The 21,353-nt window shown below is 40.8% G+C and overlaps 1 protein-coding gene across 2 annotated transcripts in view; it reads right to left on the reverse strand.

Moving 5' to 3' along the window:
• STK39 (serine/threonine kinase 39) overlaps positions 1 to 21,353 on the reverse strand; it is a 304,895-nt gene that overhangs the window by 213,667 nt on the left and 69,875 nt on the right. For both annotated transcript variants that reach the window (XM_065931689.1, XM_065931688.1), the window contains exons 3-5: positions 10,831 to 10,939; positions 7,530 to 7,671; positions 6,222 to 6,277 (exon numbers count right to left, since the gene is read on the reverse strand). In XM_065931689.1, the coding sequence (XP_065787761.1) occupies positions 6,222 to 6,277; positions 7,530 to 7,671; positions 10,831 to 10,939 (307 nt within the window). The remainder of the gene's footprint in view (positions 1 to 6,221; positions 6,278 to 7,529; positions 7,672 to 10,830; positions 10,940 to 21,353) is intronic.

Raw genomic sequence — 21,353 nt, forward strand, 5'->3', positions numbered from 1 at the left:
CCTGGCACAGATTAGGTGCTGACTTTACAGCCACACTCACTGAAAACACATGGAATTCCCATGGAATTGGTACTGTTGGAAATGGAGCCAAGCATCCCAGCCTTACTCACCACACTTGTTGGCTGCATCTTAGGCAAGAGTTTCTAGCGATCTGAACCTGGCCCCTTAATTTTCCCTTTTCTAATAAAAAAAGGTTTTGAGAAAAGTAATACATATATATATTATTGCATATATATATATATACACACATGCCTATATATATATATATATATACACACACACATATAGAATGTGTGAGTGACTTTTTAAAATAAAAATGTTATGTTTTCTATTAAAAAGCAGAAAAAACTCTTAAAAAATACTCATGATACTCTCAAGGTAAACAAACACTGCATTCAAAGAAGTATACGCAAACTTCTCCCAGTTTAACCTGTATTGCAGAAATCACAGCCTAGGGAGCTTAAAGACATGAAGGGAAGAGAGTACAGTCTTAAGTAAAAGATGTAGATTATTTGTCCAAATGTAACAGCAACAAAGAGACGGTCTAGCTCTGCTGTTGCTGAGTCTTCAGGTCTCCCACACTCTTCCCCTACCTCGCCCACACAAGATGCCAGCAAAAGACCTGAGGACCCCTGGTCCACATTTGCTCAGACAGCAAGCCACTGCCTGACCGAGAGTGACAAAGTCCTCTACCCCACGAAAGTAGCAGCAGCCTGTTTTTCCAAGGAATCACTGCACATGTTTTTCTCTTTAAGGCAATAATCTTATTTGAGAGCTAAAACAAAAAATTTAATTTGAAATACTGTATAAACTCAGTGTTATGCTCAAGTCAGAGGATATGAAGAACATTAAATGTGAATTCTAGAAAGCTATAGCTGAGCTGCAGAGATGGAGAGAGTGCACACTCACGTGCCTGATAACCCACCACCGCTCATGAAGATTCATACTTCATCACCACAGGAGCCACAAGGACACATACAACAGTGACACCCGGGAAAGCTGGGGGAAAGCCCAGACTGACTGTCCACAAATTCCTCACCACGTGCACCCACAGTAAGGGAAAAAAAACCCAGTCCTGAGAGGGAGCGGAAAAGTCGGGAAATCTTACCTCAGGGGACGGCAACTGAGAAAAAAGAAAAAGGGCAATGTGCTCCCTGGGGCCCAGAGAAGGAGCTGGGGTCATTAATCTGACAGGAATAGTGGGACAGAATGACTGGCAGAGTACCAGGTAGCAGAATAAGCCAGGGGCTGACTTCCCTCGGCATTTCAAAAGCAGTTCGCTGCCATCTTGACTCTCTTAGTGAGAAATGACTGTTTCATCACAAAACAGAAAAAATCCGTTGTACTTTTTAATTAGCTTACAGCAAAAGTAATAACAAGTTGGCTTTCAAGTGCCATAATGAGTAAGCACTTCCTTTTTATAACCCATAAAACCCCTCAGAGCTGAACCTCTTGCAAGACAAATTTGAGGTCCATATGATCTTCAGGCGGTGGAAGGGCTGGGAGGTGCAAGTCTGCCAGTAGGAGTTACAGTAGTAACAGTAATAAGATTAGCAGTGGCAGCTGCTGATACCTCCTGTGTGCCAATCATGTGCGAGCAGCTGTTGGAAGATCACTGGATACAAAGAGTCTCATCCGATATCACGAAAAAAAGATGAAGAGGGCTTCCCTGGTGGCTCAGTGATAAAGAATCCATTTGCCAATGCAGGAGACACAGGTTCGATCCCAGATCCAGGAAGATTCTGCGCTCCTCAGAGCAACTAAGCCCATGCACCACAACTCCTGAGCCTGTGCTCCAGAGCCCAGGAAACGGCAACTACTGAAGCCCAAGTGCCTAGGGTCTGTGCTCCACAACAAGAGAAGTCACTGCAATGAGAAGCCTGCACATTTAACTACAGAGTAGCCTCTACTCTCTGCATCTAGAGAAAAGTCCTTGCAGCAATGAAGACCCACCAAGGCCAATAAATAAATACATATATATAATTTTAAAAGTCTAGAAAATGAACTTGTTTAAAAAAGTATCTTTTTAAAAAAGAGAGTATCACCTGTATCTCTCTTTTAAAAAAATGAATCTTTAAGATGTTGAGCAACCTGACCAAGGTCCCAGAGCTTGAGAATTGACCTGGGAACTTCAACCAAGTGAAAGTTCCTCAGTCGTGTCCGACTCTGTGTGAACCCATGGACTGTAGCCTGCCAGGCTCCTCTGTCCATGGAATTCTCCAGGCAGGAATACTGCAGTGGGTAGCCATTCCCTTCTCAAGAGGATCTTCCCAACCCAGGGATTAAACCCAGGTCTCTCACATTGCAGGCAGATTCTTTACTGTCTGAGCAACCAGGGAAGCCCAAGAATACTGGAGTGGGGAGCCTAGTCCTTCCCCAGGGGATCTTTCCAACCTAGGAATTAAACCCAGGTCTCCTGCATTGCAGGCAGATTCCTTACCAGCTGAGCTACTAGGGAAGCTCTCAACCAAACCAGCTGATCTTAGACATCCTCTTCTTAACAACTAGACTATCTGATGCTGGAAGGTTCAAAGCTGTTGTTCACACATTTTTTTTCAGTTGTTTAGTTGAAAGTCTTTTCTTCATAATGCCCCTAGCCTGTGGGATAAAGGCCACTCTCTAAAGGAAGGACAAGATGTGCATACGGAAAGTACTAACTTCACTCAAGAACAAAAGTCAGCATCAATAACAATAAGAGTCTCCAAAGCAGGGAGGGGAATGAGAGATGAGTTGAGAATTGGCCAAAGACTGCTGAGTACTGAGGCCAGGTGTTGGATACCAGAGGATTCTTCCTGCTCTTCTCAACTTTGAGCTAGGTTTGATAATTTTCATCAGGTCAGTTCAGTAGCTCAGTCGAGTCCGACTCTTTGAGACCCCATGAATCACAGCACGCCAGGCCTCCCTGTCCATCACCAACTCCCAGAGTCCACCCAAACCCATGTCCATTGAGTCGGTGATGCCATCCAACCATCTCATCATCTGTCGTCCCCTTCTCCTCCTGCCCTCAATAGTTCCCAGCATCAGGATCTTTTCAAATGAATCAGCTCTCCACATCAGGTGGCCAAACTATTGGAGTTTCAGCTTCAACACCAGTCCTTCCAATGAACACCCAGGACTGATTTCCTTCAGGATGGACTGGTTGGCTCTGCTTGCAGTCCAAGGGACTCTCAAGAGTCTTCTCCCACACAACAGTTCAAAAGCATCAATTCTTCGGTGCTCAGCTTTCTTTATAGTCCAACTGTCACATTCATACATGACCACTGGAAAAACCATAGCCTTGACTAGATGGACCTTTGTTGGCAAAGCAATGTCTCTGCTTTTTAATATGCTGTCTAGGTTGGTCATAACTTTCCTTCCAAGGAGTAAGCGTCTTTTAATTTCATGGCTGCAATCACCATCTGCAGTGATTTTGGAACCCAGAAAAATAAAATGGCTTTGATTTATTGACAGCTGATTAAGTTTGTTGAGTCATTTCTTTTGTTTACTAGGTCATATTTTGACATGGTTCAAAATTCAATATGTTTTAAAAAGTATATACTCTACCAGCCCCACTGCCACTATACTTCTAATATTTCTTTGCACAAATATACAGAGATATTCTCATTTCTCTCCATTTCTTTCGCAAAAGGTGGCACGTTATATACATAGCATTTCACCTTGTGTTCACTTAACCACGTAACCTGGTGATTTCTTTTCCCCCTATTGGTATACAGAGTACTTTTCATTCTCTATTGGTGGGTCTTCCGTAGTATAGATATACCATAAACTTACTTAACCAGGACACCTCAGCTGTTCCTAATCTTTTGCTACCACAATAAATAAGCCAATACTGTCTTTTCTCTGTCTACTGCCCATTTTGAGGGTCACACTAACCATTTCTCACATTTATTTACTTGCTGCCAAAACAGTAAGCAGGGGTGGATCCAGGTTTCATGGGACATAAAGTTTAGACAATTTGAAAGATCCTCTTTAAAACAGAGAATACAAAATCATGAGTACAAAATGATGTATAAATGTGTGTATTTCTTTTAAATTAAAAATTCTTATCAATTCACTGGAGTCTTAAAGATTAAGGTCCTTTCTTCCAGGACCTTTTTAGACAACTTAACAAAAAATATTTATACAGAAAGACCTCCACATTGCAAACTGACATCTCCTCTCCACCTAGAATACTCTGTATAACTTTCTAAAACCTACTGTATTGCACTTATAGGGGCTTGAATCCTACCATTTAGATGCTACACAGGAAGTCCCTGTCTTTGAGAATGACAGGCAATATCATCATAATCTCACAGATGTGGAAACTGAGGCTTAGAGATGCAGTGACTTGCCCCAGGTTGGACACTGGGTATTAAATCAGGCCTGTTTGATTCCAAAGCCTTTGTGCTTAACTGACATACTGAGTGCATCCCCAGTGGTCTTAAACTCCACTAAATTAATCTTTTCAAAAGAAAGGACTAATAAAAGATAACATTGCCATTATTAGTTCCCTAGGGAAGAAACATTTGCTCTCAAACAAATTCTCAGTTTCCCTTTTATATTTTCACAAAACATCTTTTCTTTAAAAAAAAACAAAACTCAGTAATGGTCTCTGTAAGTGTACCTAACTAAATGCAGAGCCTAAGGTCAGCATCGTGCTCACTATATAGGCTGGGACATCACCTGCCTGGTCCTCTGGTACCCAGAGAAGGGGCACAATGAATCAGAGATGACTCAATGCTCATCCTTTGTGTTGGGAGCGTGTTTGTTTTCTGCTGACCTCTCACATTTCGAATAATATCCCAGATCCTCAGATCTGTCTAGAAACAAGGGTGGGACCAAGGACTGCCATCAATTTCATTCTAGTAACTTTCTAGTAACTTTGCATTCTAGAATGCAAAGACTTTAAACCTATCCTAGAAGGTAAGACTCTTCCAGTTCAACTCAAACAGAAGCAGATCAGACTGACGAAATGTTTTCAACATTTCTTCAGTAACACAAGCCAGATCGGTGATTGACTGTCACCACGGATACTGCTAGGATGCGCTGCTCGTGATATTTCATGCCTGGAAGCCAGAAGGCTGAACATCCTGTAATGACGGGGACTGTCTAATACCGAGAGGGGACTGTGGAGCCAAAAATGCCCAAAGCGCTGCCGGCTGAGAGGACTGCTGAGACAGCCCTTCACAGAAGGGGGATAAAACAAGGGCGGATGTGCACATGGCTACATTTTATCCCAGGCCTTTCAGGTTATTCTAGGAGCATTAACAAAATGAGAGGTTCTGCATGGAGAAGGCTCCTGTCAACGCTCTCATTTGATCCTTACTGCACTGCCAGGCCCATCAACTCTCAAGAACTGCCATGAAGGGTCAAATTTGAGAGTAAAATAAGCCCTAGATTTCAAGAGTTCACAAATCTTTCAGCCATCGCTTGAGAAATAAAGGGCTTAAAATTAATGCGTACAATGTTTTAAACTTTCAAACTCATTCAAAAAACTCTCAAAAGTGCTTCTCGCATTTCTATAAATATCACCATTATTCAATCTGGAAGGTAGAAAATAAAATTAAAATTGTCCCTTATTAAAAGGCCGTGTTCTAAAACAGCAATTGATAGCAAGATCTAACAAAGATCTATCAAAACAATAGGAAAACATGTTATACCTCAGATCCAAACATTCAATAATTAGGCAGCCCAAATACTGGGGTACCTACAATGGAATTCTACTCAGCCATTCAAAAGAATGAAAGAATGTTGCCATTTATAACAACATGGATGGACTTGGAGGGCATTATGCTAAAAGTGAAATGAGTCCGACAGAGAAAGACAAAATCTGTAGGGTATCACTTGTATGCAGAATCTAAAAAATAAAACAAACTAGTGAATATAACTGAAAAGCAGCAGACTTAGAACAAACTAGTGGTTACCAATGAGAGAGAAGTGGGGAGGAGCAGTGCAAGAGGTACAAACCACTATGTATAAAACAAGCTACAAGGATATACTACACAACACGGGGAACATAGCCAGTATTTTATAATAACTACAAATGGAATATTAACTTTAAAAATTGTGGATCACTACATTGTATGTCTGCAACTTACATAATATTGTACATCAACTATACATCAAGTAAAAAAAAAAAAGACTACACGCATTTATTAATTTCTTAGGAAGGACTCTACATTCTTTGAAGCTGTAACACTTCCATAAATAAGGAGAGAATGCTTTATCTTTGTCAGCTTTACCTGCTATTTGTACTGAACCATCTTCACCCAGAAGAATATTACCAGCTTTCAAATCCCTATTTGGAAAAAGACAGAGAATTTAATGCTAGAGTACAGACAATATATTGCATTAATTCACTCAGGGAGATTTTAAAACATATCATATAATTTAGCTGTTTGACATAATTATTATTTTACAAATATAATATTTGTAAAACAAATTTAAAAGTTACAAGGGTACACAGTGATTTTATAGTTTGCTCCTGAAGGATGAATTAGGGTTTTATATTAGTAACACTTAGTTTTTGTGATATTATTATCCAGATTTAATTAAAACAATAGTGAGTAGATACTTTATGTTACAGAATTAGAGATTGTCCACATACTTACAATACTATCATTTTATCAAGAATTAAAGCCCAGTCTATGTAAAACTGCTTTACTTCAACTTAAACTTGTCTATGATACAATTTCAAATCAAACCCATCAGACTCTTAGACAATGGATTTGATCAGCCTCTTTTCTGGGAAGAAACTGATTACAAATATTAATTATAATAGTCTGTATTTCTTCACTATATAAAAGTTGTGCTCAGTAGCCTTAACACTTAAGAAAAATGACAATTTACAAGTTTGATTTCTAAAGTAATATTTTTCTAATCATTAAAAGACATAGTAAATATCATAAACTATAGAGTTCACTCAAAGTTCAGGGCAGGGGAATTACAAATATTAGTATTATAGTTAATGGTTGTTTACTTGCAACTATTCCTAAGAGCCCAAGTAACACTAACCCATTTGAAACATCAAGTGTTCACATTCTATATGCTATTTTGCTATCTAAAGAATTAGCATTGTATGTCGCAGAAGAGATGAAATTAGTGCCTCTCCTCCTCTTCCACAACCACATCAAAAATAATTAACATATTACATGTTTGGAACACTCTTGCCTGCATTATAAAACTAGAGATGCCAACCTAAGTTCGAAATGGGGCTTCCTAGGTGGCTCAGTGGTAAAGAATCAGTTCACCTGCCAATGGAGGAGACTCAGGAAGCATGGGTTCAATCCCTGGGTTGGGAAGATCCCCTGGAGAAGGAAATGGCAACTCACTCCACTACTCTTGCCTTGAAAATCATATGGATAAGGGAAGCCTGTGGGCTTCAGTCCATGGGGTTGCAAAGAGCTAGACACAACTTAATGACTGAGCACACACATGCAAGTTAGAAAAATGTCAATACTTAACTGTGAGGTGTGTTTCATCAACATTCTCTACTAACTAGGACTGAAGATACGAACAGCTGAATTGAAACACCTCTGCAGAAGCCATACCTGTGAATCTGACCATTTCTGTGTAGATAGTCTAAGCCTTCCAAAACTTCTTTAAGAATTGTTGCTATTATTGCCTCTTCAAGAACTCCGTTCTTGTGTTCTCCTCGATTGACGATGTATTTTATGATATCCAACATTGAACCTAAATGGACAGACAGAATTAAACAACTGTATAAGCAAGCACCTTCATGATCTTTCCAGAACAGGGCTCCCTATTTAAAAAACTAAATGCGAACATCAATTTTTTGTCTGTTTATTCAGCACAAATATTTCCAAGGCATACAAACAACTGCATGGCAGCCCATGGCCAGAAAAACATTAAATCCAAGTCGGCAAGCACACATCCTGCTGAACTTAATGAGGGAGGTTCTGGGTCAAGAAGCAGAAGCCTGTGCGTGGCCACTGCAGAGGCAGTCCCTTTCCCCAAGACAAGCAATTGGTTACAGATTAAAAGGAGGTTCAGGATGTCTAAGCAGAAAAAGAAAAGAACAGGAACAGGGGACAAGACAGCAGGGAACTGCTGAGAGAAAGAAGCACAGTTCCTCTGTAACCCCTAAGACACAGGTGGCAGAAGCGAGAAGAAAGTACATTGCTTCTAAACACCCCTGCTTATAATTAGAAGACTGCTTTCTGTGACTCTAGGCAATCTTTATTCCATTTACTTGACTCTGATGCACTGAGTTTAATAATAAAGAAATAAATGCATACTACTTTGTTACTATAAACAGATTAGTATCCTTGGCACTCTGAATTCATGTTTCAACACATGTGAATTAATATTCTAAACCTCCTGGGCATTTTAGGAGCCATAATTACCTGGGGGTTCAACATTTCTGAAGAGTTACCAAATAGCTCACCTCAGGACCTGAGTTTGGCTCCAGGCACTCTCTGATTAACTGGGAGGATTGAGTTTCCCCATCAGTTATTTCTGCAGCAGACTAGCCACCTGCCCCTCATTAAGAGATCTGATGTGATAAAACAGTATAGAAGAAAACAAATGCATAGTTTCCCCACTCTGAGAGAAACAAAACATCTCTTTATTGGCTGACTCTTGGATTTTTGAATTATTGAGAAATAACACTTCCAAAAACATTTTACTTTTTAATCTTATAAGGATATACCACATCAGGCATGGACGCATTTCTGGGACTTCCCAGGTAGCCCTCTTAATAAAGAACATACCTGCCAATGCAGGAGACATAAGAGACTCTGGTTCAATCCCTGGGTTGGGAAGATCTCCTAGAGGAGGGCACAGCAACCCACTCCAGTATTCTTGCCTGGATAATCCCTTGGACAGAGGAGCCTGGCAGGCTACAGTTCACAGGGTCGCAAAGAGGCAGACGTGACTGAAGGGACTCAGCACGCACACACCCATGCATTTCGGGACTGCTGAAAGAAAAGTGGGCCATGTCTGCCCACATTCCCCTTACCTGTGGAAACCTGTTTACAACTTGTTCCTCTTACCTAAAGCCTGGGAAGGCTAAATTTAATTCCTTTAAAAAGACAAAGAAATTTTCTATCCAGTCCACAAGGACGGGCACAGGGGATACTTTCAAGCTTATAAAAAGTAATTGGGATTAAAAATAAAGAGAGGAAGTAAAACCTGCAAGGTCCCAGGTTACCAGAATTACTTGTTTTCTTAGTTAGTTAGTGGACCCCACAGGAAGAAACCTGGTTAAGATCGTCATTGATAAAGCACCACCCTCAGCAGAACCCAGACGCAGTCCTGAGGCTCAACACTGCAGTCAGCTCCAAGGGCTTCCTTTTTCTCCTTTCCTTTTTAATTAAAAACCAGAGTCGGCACTCAAGGAAACAATGACTAATAGGATTGACAAGACTGGGAACAGAACCGAACTAAGTTCTCCCAGGCTCCCTACCGAGACTTACACAAGCAAACCCAAGGCAATTACAATGCCTTCATCATCTCATGGCAGGGCCTTGCTGGATCCAAGACAGTTTCTTCTTTTTAAAAAAAAAATTGAGATGTTTCCCTGATTCACCTTAGCTGAACTGGGCTTGCAAATAAAAGTGGGCTCCACAGTAACAACCTCACTCTGTCCATTCTGACTGCATCCAGGCACTACCCTAATGTTCTCCCCTGCTCCTAATATACTTCATCTCTCAGAAAGACAGATATACAGGGAGGAAGGGATGCTGGGTGTTGGGTATGCTTGCGCTTTCTCAGCTCCAATTTTCAGGTCTGCACAATGAAGGTGATGAAACCTGCAGGGCAGTGTGGCTTGTAGGTACACAGCTCCCAGCATCAACAGTTATGACGTGTATGACCTTAGGCAAGCTGCCTAATTCTCTTGGGCTCTTGTGTACTTTCTGAAAAACATGGATGATGACACCTGCCATTCAAGGGTGTTGCCCAGATTACATGAAATAAGGCAATAAATCACTTTGCAAGGGATCTAACCATGGAGAAAGCATTCAAGGAAACCAACTATGATGATGATCCTTCCCTATCAAAGAGTGAGGTTAGAAGATGAAAAGAAAAAAAAAAATACAGGAGTGGGAAAGTGTCTTACAAAAATTACATTCAGTTCGGCTCAGTCATGTCTGACTCTCGCCTGTGGCTTTTTTAACTTCCATGATCTGCGGCTGGAGAGATAAAGTTCCTTCCCCTTCCCACGTGTTCCTTCATGAAACCCACAGTATGAAAATAACCCTGTCCAATACCGTAGCCACTGGCCACCTGAGGTTATTTACATAAAGTTGATTAAAATTGAATAGAAATTCAGTCCCTCGGTAACACTAGCCGCATGTCAAATAACTTGAGCCACCGGAAGAAACTTGATAGCACAGCACAGAACATTTCCATCAGCGCAGACCTTTCAACAAACGGCAGAGAAATAATTTGTTATATTACAAGGTGTGAAAGACTTGAATGATGCTAAGAATGAATGCTTTAACTTCTCTGAAGAGACAAAGGGTGGCTGCAGAGACGATGAGATCTTTCAGGACATGAGCACATGAAGAAGGACAGACTGACACCCAGGGCTAAGGAGCGGCGCAGAGGCCTCAGAGAGCAGAAGACTTTGGGGAAGTCTCACCCACGCCAAGAAGGCTGGGGTAGACGAGGACACAAATACTCCAGGAGTTACGCTAAATTATGAAAGGCTTTGAACATGAACATGAAGAAATCCAGACTTTACTCTCTAGGCAAATAATGAACCAAGAAAACTTCTAAATACAGGAGGAAGGGGATCATATCTGAAATCTTAGTCAATATGCTGACTCACACAAAAGGAAAAGAAAAAAGAAAAAAAACAAGCAAATAATGAAAAAACCCACTTACCTCCACTTAGTAATTTCATGACCAGCCAAAGTTCGTCTTTTACCACAAAAGAGGTGTAATAGGTCACTACGTTGGGATGGCTGCACTGACTCATGGCTTGAATTTCTTTCTATAAAAAGAGCAAAACATGACATAGTACCATCGGGCGAAAACCGGGAAGTAAAATCAAGCGAACCCGCTTGAGTATTTGGGTAATGTTCCTACTTATAGCACACCTGGGCGAGTGTGAGGGCATGGGGCTGCCTAGATCATTACTTTATATACAACACATGAGAATTAACTCCCACAATTGCCATCATCCACTTGCTAGAATTAGGGAGGCCTCCCTAGAATTAGGGAGGTCTCTAGAATTAGGAGACCAAGAGCCCTGGGGACCAGCCGAGGGACAGAGGAACTTCAGCTCAGCACCCAGCCCACATAACCCTCCTCCCCTGCCCGCCATGTGTGATAAGTGTCTCTGACCTGAACTGAAAGCATCAAGAGAGATGAAAGATGGGTGAGCTACTAGGAGACCTAAGTCTAGGCGCCAACCTGAACTCCAGTGGTTCTTAGAGCTTCCCTCATCCAAAAAGGGACAACAGAGTTTTTTCCTGTTTCTCAGGTCTGCTAAGACGGTAAATGAAAAACTACATATAAAAATGCTAGAGTATCATTTTCCAAGTTATCTTCCCTGGGAGATATTCCATCAAAAAAAAAAAAAAAGTAGTGGTGAGAGGCGCAGCTGGTAAAATGAAATAAGCTTGGGCAACATCAGATACTATATCTCACTTTAAAAGCGTCACAGGCAATATTAGTACTGTCAAAGGCTCTGAGAAGTCCTGCAGTAGATAAGCTGTCATAGTTGAATCCATATTAACAATGCAGGAAAATAATGCTTTGTGGGTCATGGCTTAGAAAACACTGCTGCAGAGGAAAAAGTTTTATCAAGAGACGAAACCACGAAGCTCTGAAATCAAACAAATGAGCAACTTCCATAAGACACATTTTTCTGCAATACTCAAGTTCATGTTGGTTTTGGTTTGCTGTTTCGTTATGGCCAGGTCAGGTGACTCCTATGAAAACCAGTCGAATGCTGACCCTCAGTCAAAGGTACCAAACCAGCATAACTCAATTTCAAGGTGCCGACCAAAAGCAACCAGAATAACCTAAGTCATCACAGAAAGCTCACTTATATGATTATGTATTTATGATGAAATAAAAGTATATTTGTGCATCTATACACTACCTTTATATATCCAGTATTAGTTTAATCTTCAAATTACTAAGACGACCCTACATGTCAATTAACTTGGCCTAAATATCATGACATGTAGCATATACACACATCTCAATACGTATGCTTATTTAAGTGCTTTTTATCATGGATAGACTCGTAAGAAAAAAAAATCACCCATTCGTCTATTTTCCTTTCATTACACAATAACACTTTCCCATCATCATTTTCCTAATCCATTTAACTGATCACAGGTTTTCTAAATCTAACACTTTACGATTCTGCACCGTTTGTCCTTTGAAGATCTAAAACCTGAGCTCCAGTTTCCATCTCTTTCGCGTGTTGGGTTTCGACACCGTTAGACTTCTGGAGGAGAACTGGAACATTGCCCGGCACCCCTATTTCAGCTGGCCAGCATCTGCTCCTTGCGGGCATGGCCCACTTTGAAGGCCTGCAGCTCTAGGTAGGGTCCAGTTGAAACAGATGCCCCTGCTGTTCACAGAAATGAGAACAATGTTTCTTCAAAGTATGGGTGTTCTACATTCTCAGCTTTATAGCCAATGTAGATGAACGCCTTTCTAGTTTTCTAACACCCAACTTTTAAATCATTAAAGCATATAGTCAACAACTGGTGCTTTTATGAAAGGAAATTCTTTTGCATGGAAGCAAAGTGGGTCAGAGCCTGGAAAAACACATTTTTTTAAAAAGACCTTTGTATTTAGATGGCCAGTATCACTTCCTACCTGGGGATCAAGTTCTCTGACACAGCAGTGAACAACTGTGTGGGTGTGTGTGTGAGAGAGAGAGAGACCCGGGGGTATGAGGGGACTCTTTTAATTAACCTATGGAGAAACTCTTTTAGGTAGCATATGGATATAACCTACCAAATTCTAGTCCCTCAGAATTCAGGGCCTTACACTTACCAGCCAGATAGTTTAAAATCCTGAGGATTTTTAAAGAAAAGAAAGAAAGAAGAGACACAGGTACTGCTGCTACTAACAGACCTGTGGGAGTAGAGTAAGGGCAGATCAAAGAGGAGGCAGGTTCCGAGAAGAGAGGCAGGACTTGCATCAGTCTGACCACTCATCATCTTGCTGCCCTCTTCATCACTTGGCTAGGGGTCCGTATCCCCCACTCCTACACCACCCATCTTACTGCACAGCCTTTCCATGCAGTGGAGCGGCTAATGTGTAAAGACATGATGAAAACTGCCTTAAGGAAAAACACTGGTCACTCTCCCTCGGGAAATGACCTGTACTTTCACTGAACCCCATATTAAGTAATATTTCCACCACGGGGTAGAAATGCACTTTTAAAAAGTTAAAAATAGGTGTTATGTGGCCTATCCAATGCTTAATTTAGTTTATACATAAACTTTTTGTTTAGCTGCCTTTTAGAGAGATACAAAACTTTTACACAATCGCCCCTTGAAACAACAAGGGGATTGGAAGCGCCAAGCCTCCATACAGTCGAAAATCCTCGTTAGGGATCCAAGGTTTGTTTCCTCAGTGTCCTTGGATTCAAAAAACCATAATCGTGTAGGGCTACAGTATTTAAACAGAAAAAAATTGAGTATAAAGGGACCTCCACATTTAAAATCTGCGTTGTTCAGGGGTCAACTGTATTTATAATTTTGCTATGGTCTGAATGCTTGCGTCCCTGAAACATTCATAAGTGGATGGTACTAGGAAGTGAGGCAGCTGGGAGGTGATTAAGTCATGAGGGTGGAGCCTTCATGAATGAGATTAGTGCCCTTATCAGAGAGACCCCAGAGCACCAGCTCACTGCCTCCTCAACATGAGGAAGCAGAGAAATCTGTGGCCTGGGAGAGGGCACCCACCCAGTCATGGTGGCACCCCGACCTCAGACTGCCAGGCTCCAGAACGGTGAGAAACAAGTTTGTTTATAAGCCACCTGGTCTATGGCATCTTTGTTCTAGAGGCCCAGACAGACCAAAACAATTGTATATACTATTTTTTTTCAATTTGAAACATAACTTATTTCTTGATTCAAATATTCTTTCCACAGAACTTTCAACACAGTGATGATGGTTGTTATTTGAATCCTTCCTTCTTAGAACAGTCTATCAACTAATTATCCAAGCTTTTTCCAATGCCTTAACTTGACCCATATGGGTAGGTAAAGCCATTTATCCCCAAACATACGCATTTCTTCCTATCCCTAGAAGTGATCAAGGTATTGTCCAGAGATGAATAAATGGATGGAAAAAACAAAAAACAAGAACACCTTTTTATTCAATTCTTCCCACAGAATGACTGGGCTCATTTCTATTCCCTTATCTAGGACACAATCCATGGAAGACGTGTGACTGAGAGCAGCGCTTCTCAAATCTGTGCACAGAGATCACCTGTGAACCCTGTGAAAATGCAAATTCGGATCCAGTAGGTCTGGGGCGGGGTCTGAGGCTTCTAACTGCGGCTGATGCTGCAGGTCCAGAAACCAGACTTTGAATGACAAAGTGGTGGAAGGCAGGCAGACAGGCCCTTGGGTGGAGGGGATGTGAAAGGAAGGCACACAGACAAACTGGTTGGAACGAAGGCCCAGGGGCTGGAAGCGGAGAAGAGCCGGCTGGTGGTGCTGCCAGGGTGACTGAGACCTTGTGGGAGGGGCAGGAGGCAAAGGTGGAAATCAGAGACTGTGGGCTTAAAGTGGTTTGAATTTCACAGACACAGGAAAGGGTAAAAGCTTCAAAGGGAGAAAAAAGCATGAGGTCAAACTGGAAGAATTCACAGGCCTCTGAAACCCAGGTAACACATTAGCTAAAACTATAGCCATTAGCTCAGCTGGTAAAGAATCCACCTGCAATGTAGGAGACTCCAGGTCGATTCCTGGCATAGGAAGATCCCCTGGAGAAGGGACAGGCTACCCACTCCAGTATTCATGGGCTGCCCTGGTGGCTCAGATGGTAAAGAATCCACCTGCAACGCGGGAGGATCTGGGTTCAATCCCTGGGTTGGGAAGATCGACATGGGCATGGCAACCCACTCCAGTGTTCTTGCCTGGAGAATCCCATGGACAGAGGAGCCTGGCGGGCTACAGTCCATGGGGTCGCAGAGTCGGACACAGCTGAGTGACTGAGCACACACAGTTCAGTGGCTCCCTTGATAGAACCGTGAAATCAGACTCAGACACATCAAGTGCCAAACCAAGCTACAGCACAGTATTTAAGCTTCCTTGTGGCTTGAAGAGTTGGATCTGCTCTTGCAGCACAAGTGATATCTCACAAGAGTGGGAAAGCCACCCTAAAATGGGTTATTGAGTAAAAGGTCTTTCCATCTGCTAACACCAAAGTGGCAGTCAACAGCAGCATCTCTGCTGGGAGCAATGTGGGAGGCAGGCAGATCAAAGAGGGACACCCACATACTGCGGCTGGGCCAACCTGGAAGAATTTGCCAAAACAGGGCATGAAACATGCCTGTTACATGAAACAAATGAGGAGAAGAGGGCAACAGAGGATGAGATGATTGGATGGCATCACCAACTCAATGGACATGAGTGTGAGCAAGCTCTGGGAGATGGTGAAGGACAGGGAAACCTGGTGTGCTGCAGTCCATGGGGTCGCAAAGAGTGGGACATGACTAAGCAACTGAACAACAACAAATTTAAATATTTATGAGCAATTTTCTAATATTGCTATATGGACTTTGTCCTACCTCCCCCCAAATTTTTGTCTATTACTGTTACTGAGAATAAGCAGGAAGTATGATTAACAGGGATGTGAGCCACCAGGAGTCACTGAAGAAGGGCCACATGCTAAGTCACGGCCGGCTTGTAAGCTTGGCTTTGCCATGGACCACAGACTGGCTACCTGGGAAGGTCACCCAGTCTCTTTGAGACTCAGTATCCTTTTCTGTAAAATGAGCTTAATGATGCCATTGGAAACCCGCTATAAAGCACAGGAAGCTCAGCTCAGTGCTCTGTGATGACTTAGAGGGGTGGGATTGGTTGGGGGGACAGAGGTCCAAGAGGGAGGGGATATATGTATATATGTAGCTGATTCACTCCATTGTGCAGCAGAAACTAACGCGACATTGTAAAGCAATTATACTCCATGTTTTTTAAATGCTTAAAAAAATAATCCCATCTACATAGGGCTATTGTGAAATAAGCAAAATGAGATCTACACAACTCCTTGCAGCAGGTCTAGCACCTAACGTGAATGTTGCAAGTCACCCTCTCGATGTCTCCGTTCTTCTCGAGTGAGCATCCCCACACTGGTCACTAATCTCAAATGTCCCAAGTTCTCAACTGAGTCTCAGAGGCACAGAGACAGCCCTTGGCAGCAGCACACACCTTTCCCTAAGAAAGATCTCCTAACAAATGTGCTCTGTGCCCTGCTGGCTCTAGAAGTGTCCTGTGACACGTGGTCAGGTAACTGGGCCATGAATTCTTCGCTTCATTTCTAACTCTACATCATCCTCACCTGTGTTTTCCCTTATTATTTCACCCTGTGTTTAATTTATATTAATACCACCTTATCATGTTTCATGTATCTTGGAATACTGCCTCAAAAGCTTTTGGAATAAGACGTCTAAACATATACTTATGCAAAGCTTTCAGAAAAAAGATAAACAAAAAAAGAGTTTGAAGGACTAAGAATTAGGGAAAACTTAAAGCCTCGTTTCTTTCATCCTGAAGACAATATGATTTACAAAGCACTGAAAGGAAAGAAATTTCTTTTATGAAAGGGAATGCTTTAAATGGATCCTGCATTCAAAATATTAAACCATACTTAACTAAATTAGCATATTTTCACATCTTAGCTAAATCTTAAATAAATTCTTCTCTATCTTCTGTATCTGATGTTGGTAGCAAAATAATCTATACAGCCTTAGCTGAGAAATCAAACCCAGCCAAGTTCCAACATCACGTGCAGTTAAATCTGAGGAGGTGCTGTTTCTAACTTTATTCTAAAGTAGTTGTTCTCAACCTTGGCTGCACAATGGAATCGCCTTGGGACCTTTAAAAAATACCAACGCCTGGTTCTCAGCCCCAGAGACACTGATATAAATTGGTTTAGGACTCGGCCTGGGAATGAAAATTTTCAAAAGCTCCCAGGTGATTCTAATGTGCAGCCAAGTTTGCGAAGCACTGCTTTCCAGTTGAGCACTGAGATGCATCAGTTCTTTGAACAGAATGCTGAGAGAACATCAACCTCCCACATTTTTCATCTGTGGAAAAGCACATTTCCACACTGGAATTTCATCTTAAAAATCAATATATGACCCACATGCTAAGTCACTTCAGTAGTGTCTGACTCTTTGCAACCCCATGGAATGCAGCCCACCAGGTTCCTCTGTCCATGGGATTCTCCAGGCAAGAATACTGGAGTGGGTTTGCCATTTCCTCCTCTAGGGGTGTGACCCACAAATACTATCAAATAAAATGTATATTTCCAAATGTGAGAGATAGCCAAATATATCTTTAAAATGTAAACAATTCCCCCTAAGCATTTAAATAATTCTTTATCAGGGGTCCCCTACCTCTGTGTCCTAATGCCTGATATCTAAGGTGGAGCCAATGTAATAATAACAGAAATAAAGTGCATAATAAATGTAATGAGCTTGTATCATCCTGAAACCATCTTCCCCCCACCTCCCCAGTCCACGGAAAAATCGTCTTCCACAAAACAGGTCCCTAGTGCCAAAAAAGGTTGGACCGCCGCCTTAAATGATATGAGGCTAACTGGGTTAATTGAAAACACTCTTCAAAAAGTCATCGTTCAGCTTGCACTGCCATAACATCACCATCATTATGAAGGGTAATCTCATCCATATTCACAAATAACCTAATACTGTAAGTAGATGAATGTTTTTTTTTAAACAGGAAAAAACCCATAAACTTCAATGATTTCAAATGTCAGCCAAGAAATGGAAGGAAAAGATTGACAAAGTTCTAAAAGCAATATATTTTTTTGGACTGTCATTTTCAATCATAAAAATTGTTATTTTTAATTATAAAAAATCAAATGGCACATATACAGCAAACTCCTACCTCTTTTAGAACAAGAGTACCAATAGGAAGAAAAACCTACTCAAGGAAGAGTTAAGTCAAATATTCTGACCTGTACTATTTATGAATATATCAACTATTGTGCCTCACCAGTTAGTTTTATAATTATTTTTATATGATTTAGTACCTATTTATCCAAGTACAGTCAAACTGAAGACAAGATTAGAAATGGGGAAGGTCTGGGTATTTTGAAGTCAGGGAAAAACACATGTAAGAATTAGGAAAAAAGGAATTGAATTTTGTGACAGCCTTAATCATGTCTGTGGAGAGGTATTTAAAACTAAAAAAGGCAATTGTAAAAGGTCAAGTGTCAGAGGAGGTAGAGGTCTGGAAAACCCTGGGAAATCAGCAGAGAAATCACAATGGGTAAATAGCTCCTTCCCACAGAACACAACTTCCATCTCTGGGCCTATCTGCTTGGTTATGACAACATGACGATGAGCCTTCTGCAAAAACTGGTCTAAAAAAAAAAAAAACTACATAATTTTGTTTGAAAATGAAGAAGTTGCTGAAATAGTTAACAAGGAAAGAAAGCAAAGAATAAAGGAGTGATATTGAAATCACATAGGCAAACTCAATGGGGAAGAGCCATTTTCTTGCAGAGTTGGCTGAAAAAGTTCTTCGGCAAACAGTAACAAGGACGCCTCATGGGTTCTGAAAGCTCTAAAGTTGGCCATCAGGAATCCGAACCAGGCTCAGCTATCATCAACCACTGTTTGCGTCTTTAATGGTCCATGACTGGGAGTGCTAGGAACAGTAAAGTCGAAGACTTCATTAAAAACAGAAGCACAGAGACTCCTTCCTTCTGGCCAATTTATGCTGCTGGAAACCTCCAGTCCAGCTTTCAACACCACGGCTACATTGGCTTCATCACCAAATGATGAGAATGGGAGGTGAAACGTATCTTTTTGTTTTGTGTGGCCTGCCCTGTCCCACGCCTGGGTACAACTGCAGTCTGGGGTTCTGCCAGGGAATAGTAGCAGAAACCCCACTAATCTCTCTCCAGCCTTCTCCTGAGTGTTTCTGAGTCCTTCTCTTTCAGAGGCAGCTTAATTAACTGTGGAAATAACCAAAATAAGAAAGATGATAACATAGGAAAGAATAAAACCGTCTGTCTCAACTTAAGCAATAACATTTTCCAGAAGTCTATGGGGATGGCAAAAGTGAAGTATAAAAAAAGAGAGACACAGCTGAAGTTGTATTCAAATTGGGAATATTTTCACCATTTTCTCCTACTCTGAAAATGCATATGTTCTGGGTCTCTTTGTTACCAAACACACAAAAAGTCCAGAAATCTGAGTGGCCTTGTGATGTTAATTTCTCCTTATTTTTCTTTAAAAAAAAAAAAAAGAAAAGGATGTTCAAACATTTTAGCAAGCCATTTCTAACAAGTGCATAAGGATACTTAAGTGTAAATTCAATTAGGATATTTAATTATCTGAATCAGCTACAATAAAACTTTTAAATTGTTTCCAAAATGAAAATTGTTTTCTCTAGCCAAATCATACATATTCCTAAGCAAATGTAACTTTAGAGCTGTAAAAATAAATTACTTTTGCATATATGATATTCTCTAATTTCTTAAAAATGGTATGTCTTCAATTTATCCAAAAATTTCCCATTTCTAATCCTGCCCTCAGTTGGACTATACTTGAGTAAAGCACAAACATCAAATCATATGAAAATAATTACAAAGTCAAGGCGCAAGGGACATGTGACAGTATAAAATTTGATATTTGAGACTGAAATGCTCAGAACAGTACTGTATTCAGCAAAGTAGGCTTGTATTTTAATGCTATTCCCTTGATATAAAAGATTTTACAAGAAACAGACAAATGCAATTTGTTACCACATATATCAAGGGATGTGCTGGGATATGAATCATTAATTTACTAATTAGAAAGTTCTTCAGTTCAAAAAGAATGAAAAATACTTTCACCGATACAACAGACAAAACACACACACACATTATAGCTTCCAGTTTTTTAAGCTGATGTCCTCAAATGTCCAGTTATATAATGTATAATTTCTGTCTATAATAAAAAGACTTGCAAAAATATTTTGTAATTGTGTTAACAATTACAGAGATTTAATTAAAATGCACCAGAAGAAACTTTTTCTTAATTTTTAAAAATCTCAATTTACAAAAAACAAAACACTTCTGACAAGAGAAACTGCTTAGAGGTCCCCAAATACTATAATTAAATGTTAAAAGAATGAGAGAAACCTATATCAGGTAATAGGAGATAACTATTCTACTAAACGAACATCAGGTAAAATAAATATCTAACTTTATTCTCCAAAATAAGCTACAAATCATAGCTAACTCATTCCTCTAGAGAGGAAGGGAAGTGTGGAAGGAAGAAGGGAGTCTGTGGAGGGCAGGGTAGGGAGCGGGGTGGGAGTATGGAAGAAATGCAGATCAAGAGAAGCGAAATAATCAACAAAATCACACCACAGCAGAAAGCAAAATGAGAGCAGGGCTACATTCTGAGGAAAGTGAGCCCACGTTACTTAAAGATAACTGTTAGTGAGAGCAAAATACCTTTATAAAGATGATACGGGGAAAGAAGGGCAAACGCCAGAATTTTTCTAGCTCAAGACTGAGAAATTTTTTCATTATGTACACAGGAGAAACAGATGGCACTCTGTGTACCCAAACCTACGAATTTACAGTGAATTTTTATTGTTACACCACAATACTGGAGTGATTTGACACTACCCCAAATTCTAAAGCACAATTTGCTAGTAATTAGTGTTTCTATTTAAATGATCTTAAAAGGGGATTTCATTTTTAAAGTTAATTTTAAAATTCATAGAATCATAGAACTTTTGGTGGTGGAAATATATTTTTGCCTTCGAGTATACTTTCTTACTGAACAAATGAGGAGGCTGAGGACCAGAAGTGAAAGTGATTCATCCCAAGTCCAGTTCCCAGGTGGAGAACGCAGGCCATCTGACCCAGGAAGCAACCTGCCCTCTGTCACAAGTTTCAGCATTCCTCACTGGTGCAGTTGTTTTTTGAAATGATTCTGCTCACATCTGTCACCCATCACAAACTAAAATATTTTAATAACCATGACATTATTGTCATGGTGGGAGTTGGTGATGGACAGGGAGGCCTGGCGTGCTGCAGTTCATGGGGTCACAAAGAATATTGTGAAAGTATTGTGAAACTCCAAAGAACTGGAGTTTCAGCTTCAGCATCAGTCCTTCCAATGAACACCTAGGCCTGATTTCCTTTAGGATGGACTAACTGGATCTCCTTGCAGTCCAA

This window comes from Muntiacus reevesi, chromosome 3 (assembly GCF_963930625.1).
Source record: "Muntiacus reevesi chromosome 3, mMunRee1.1, whole genome shotgun sequence".
Lineage (NCBI taxonomy): Eukaryota > Metazoa > Chordata > Mammalia > Artiodactyla > Cervidae > Muntiacus > Muntiacus reevesi.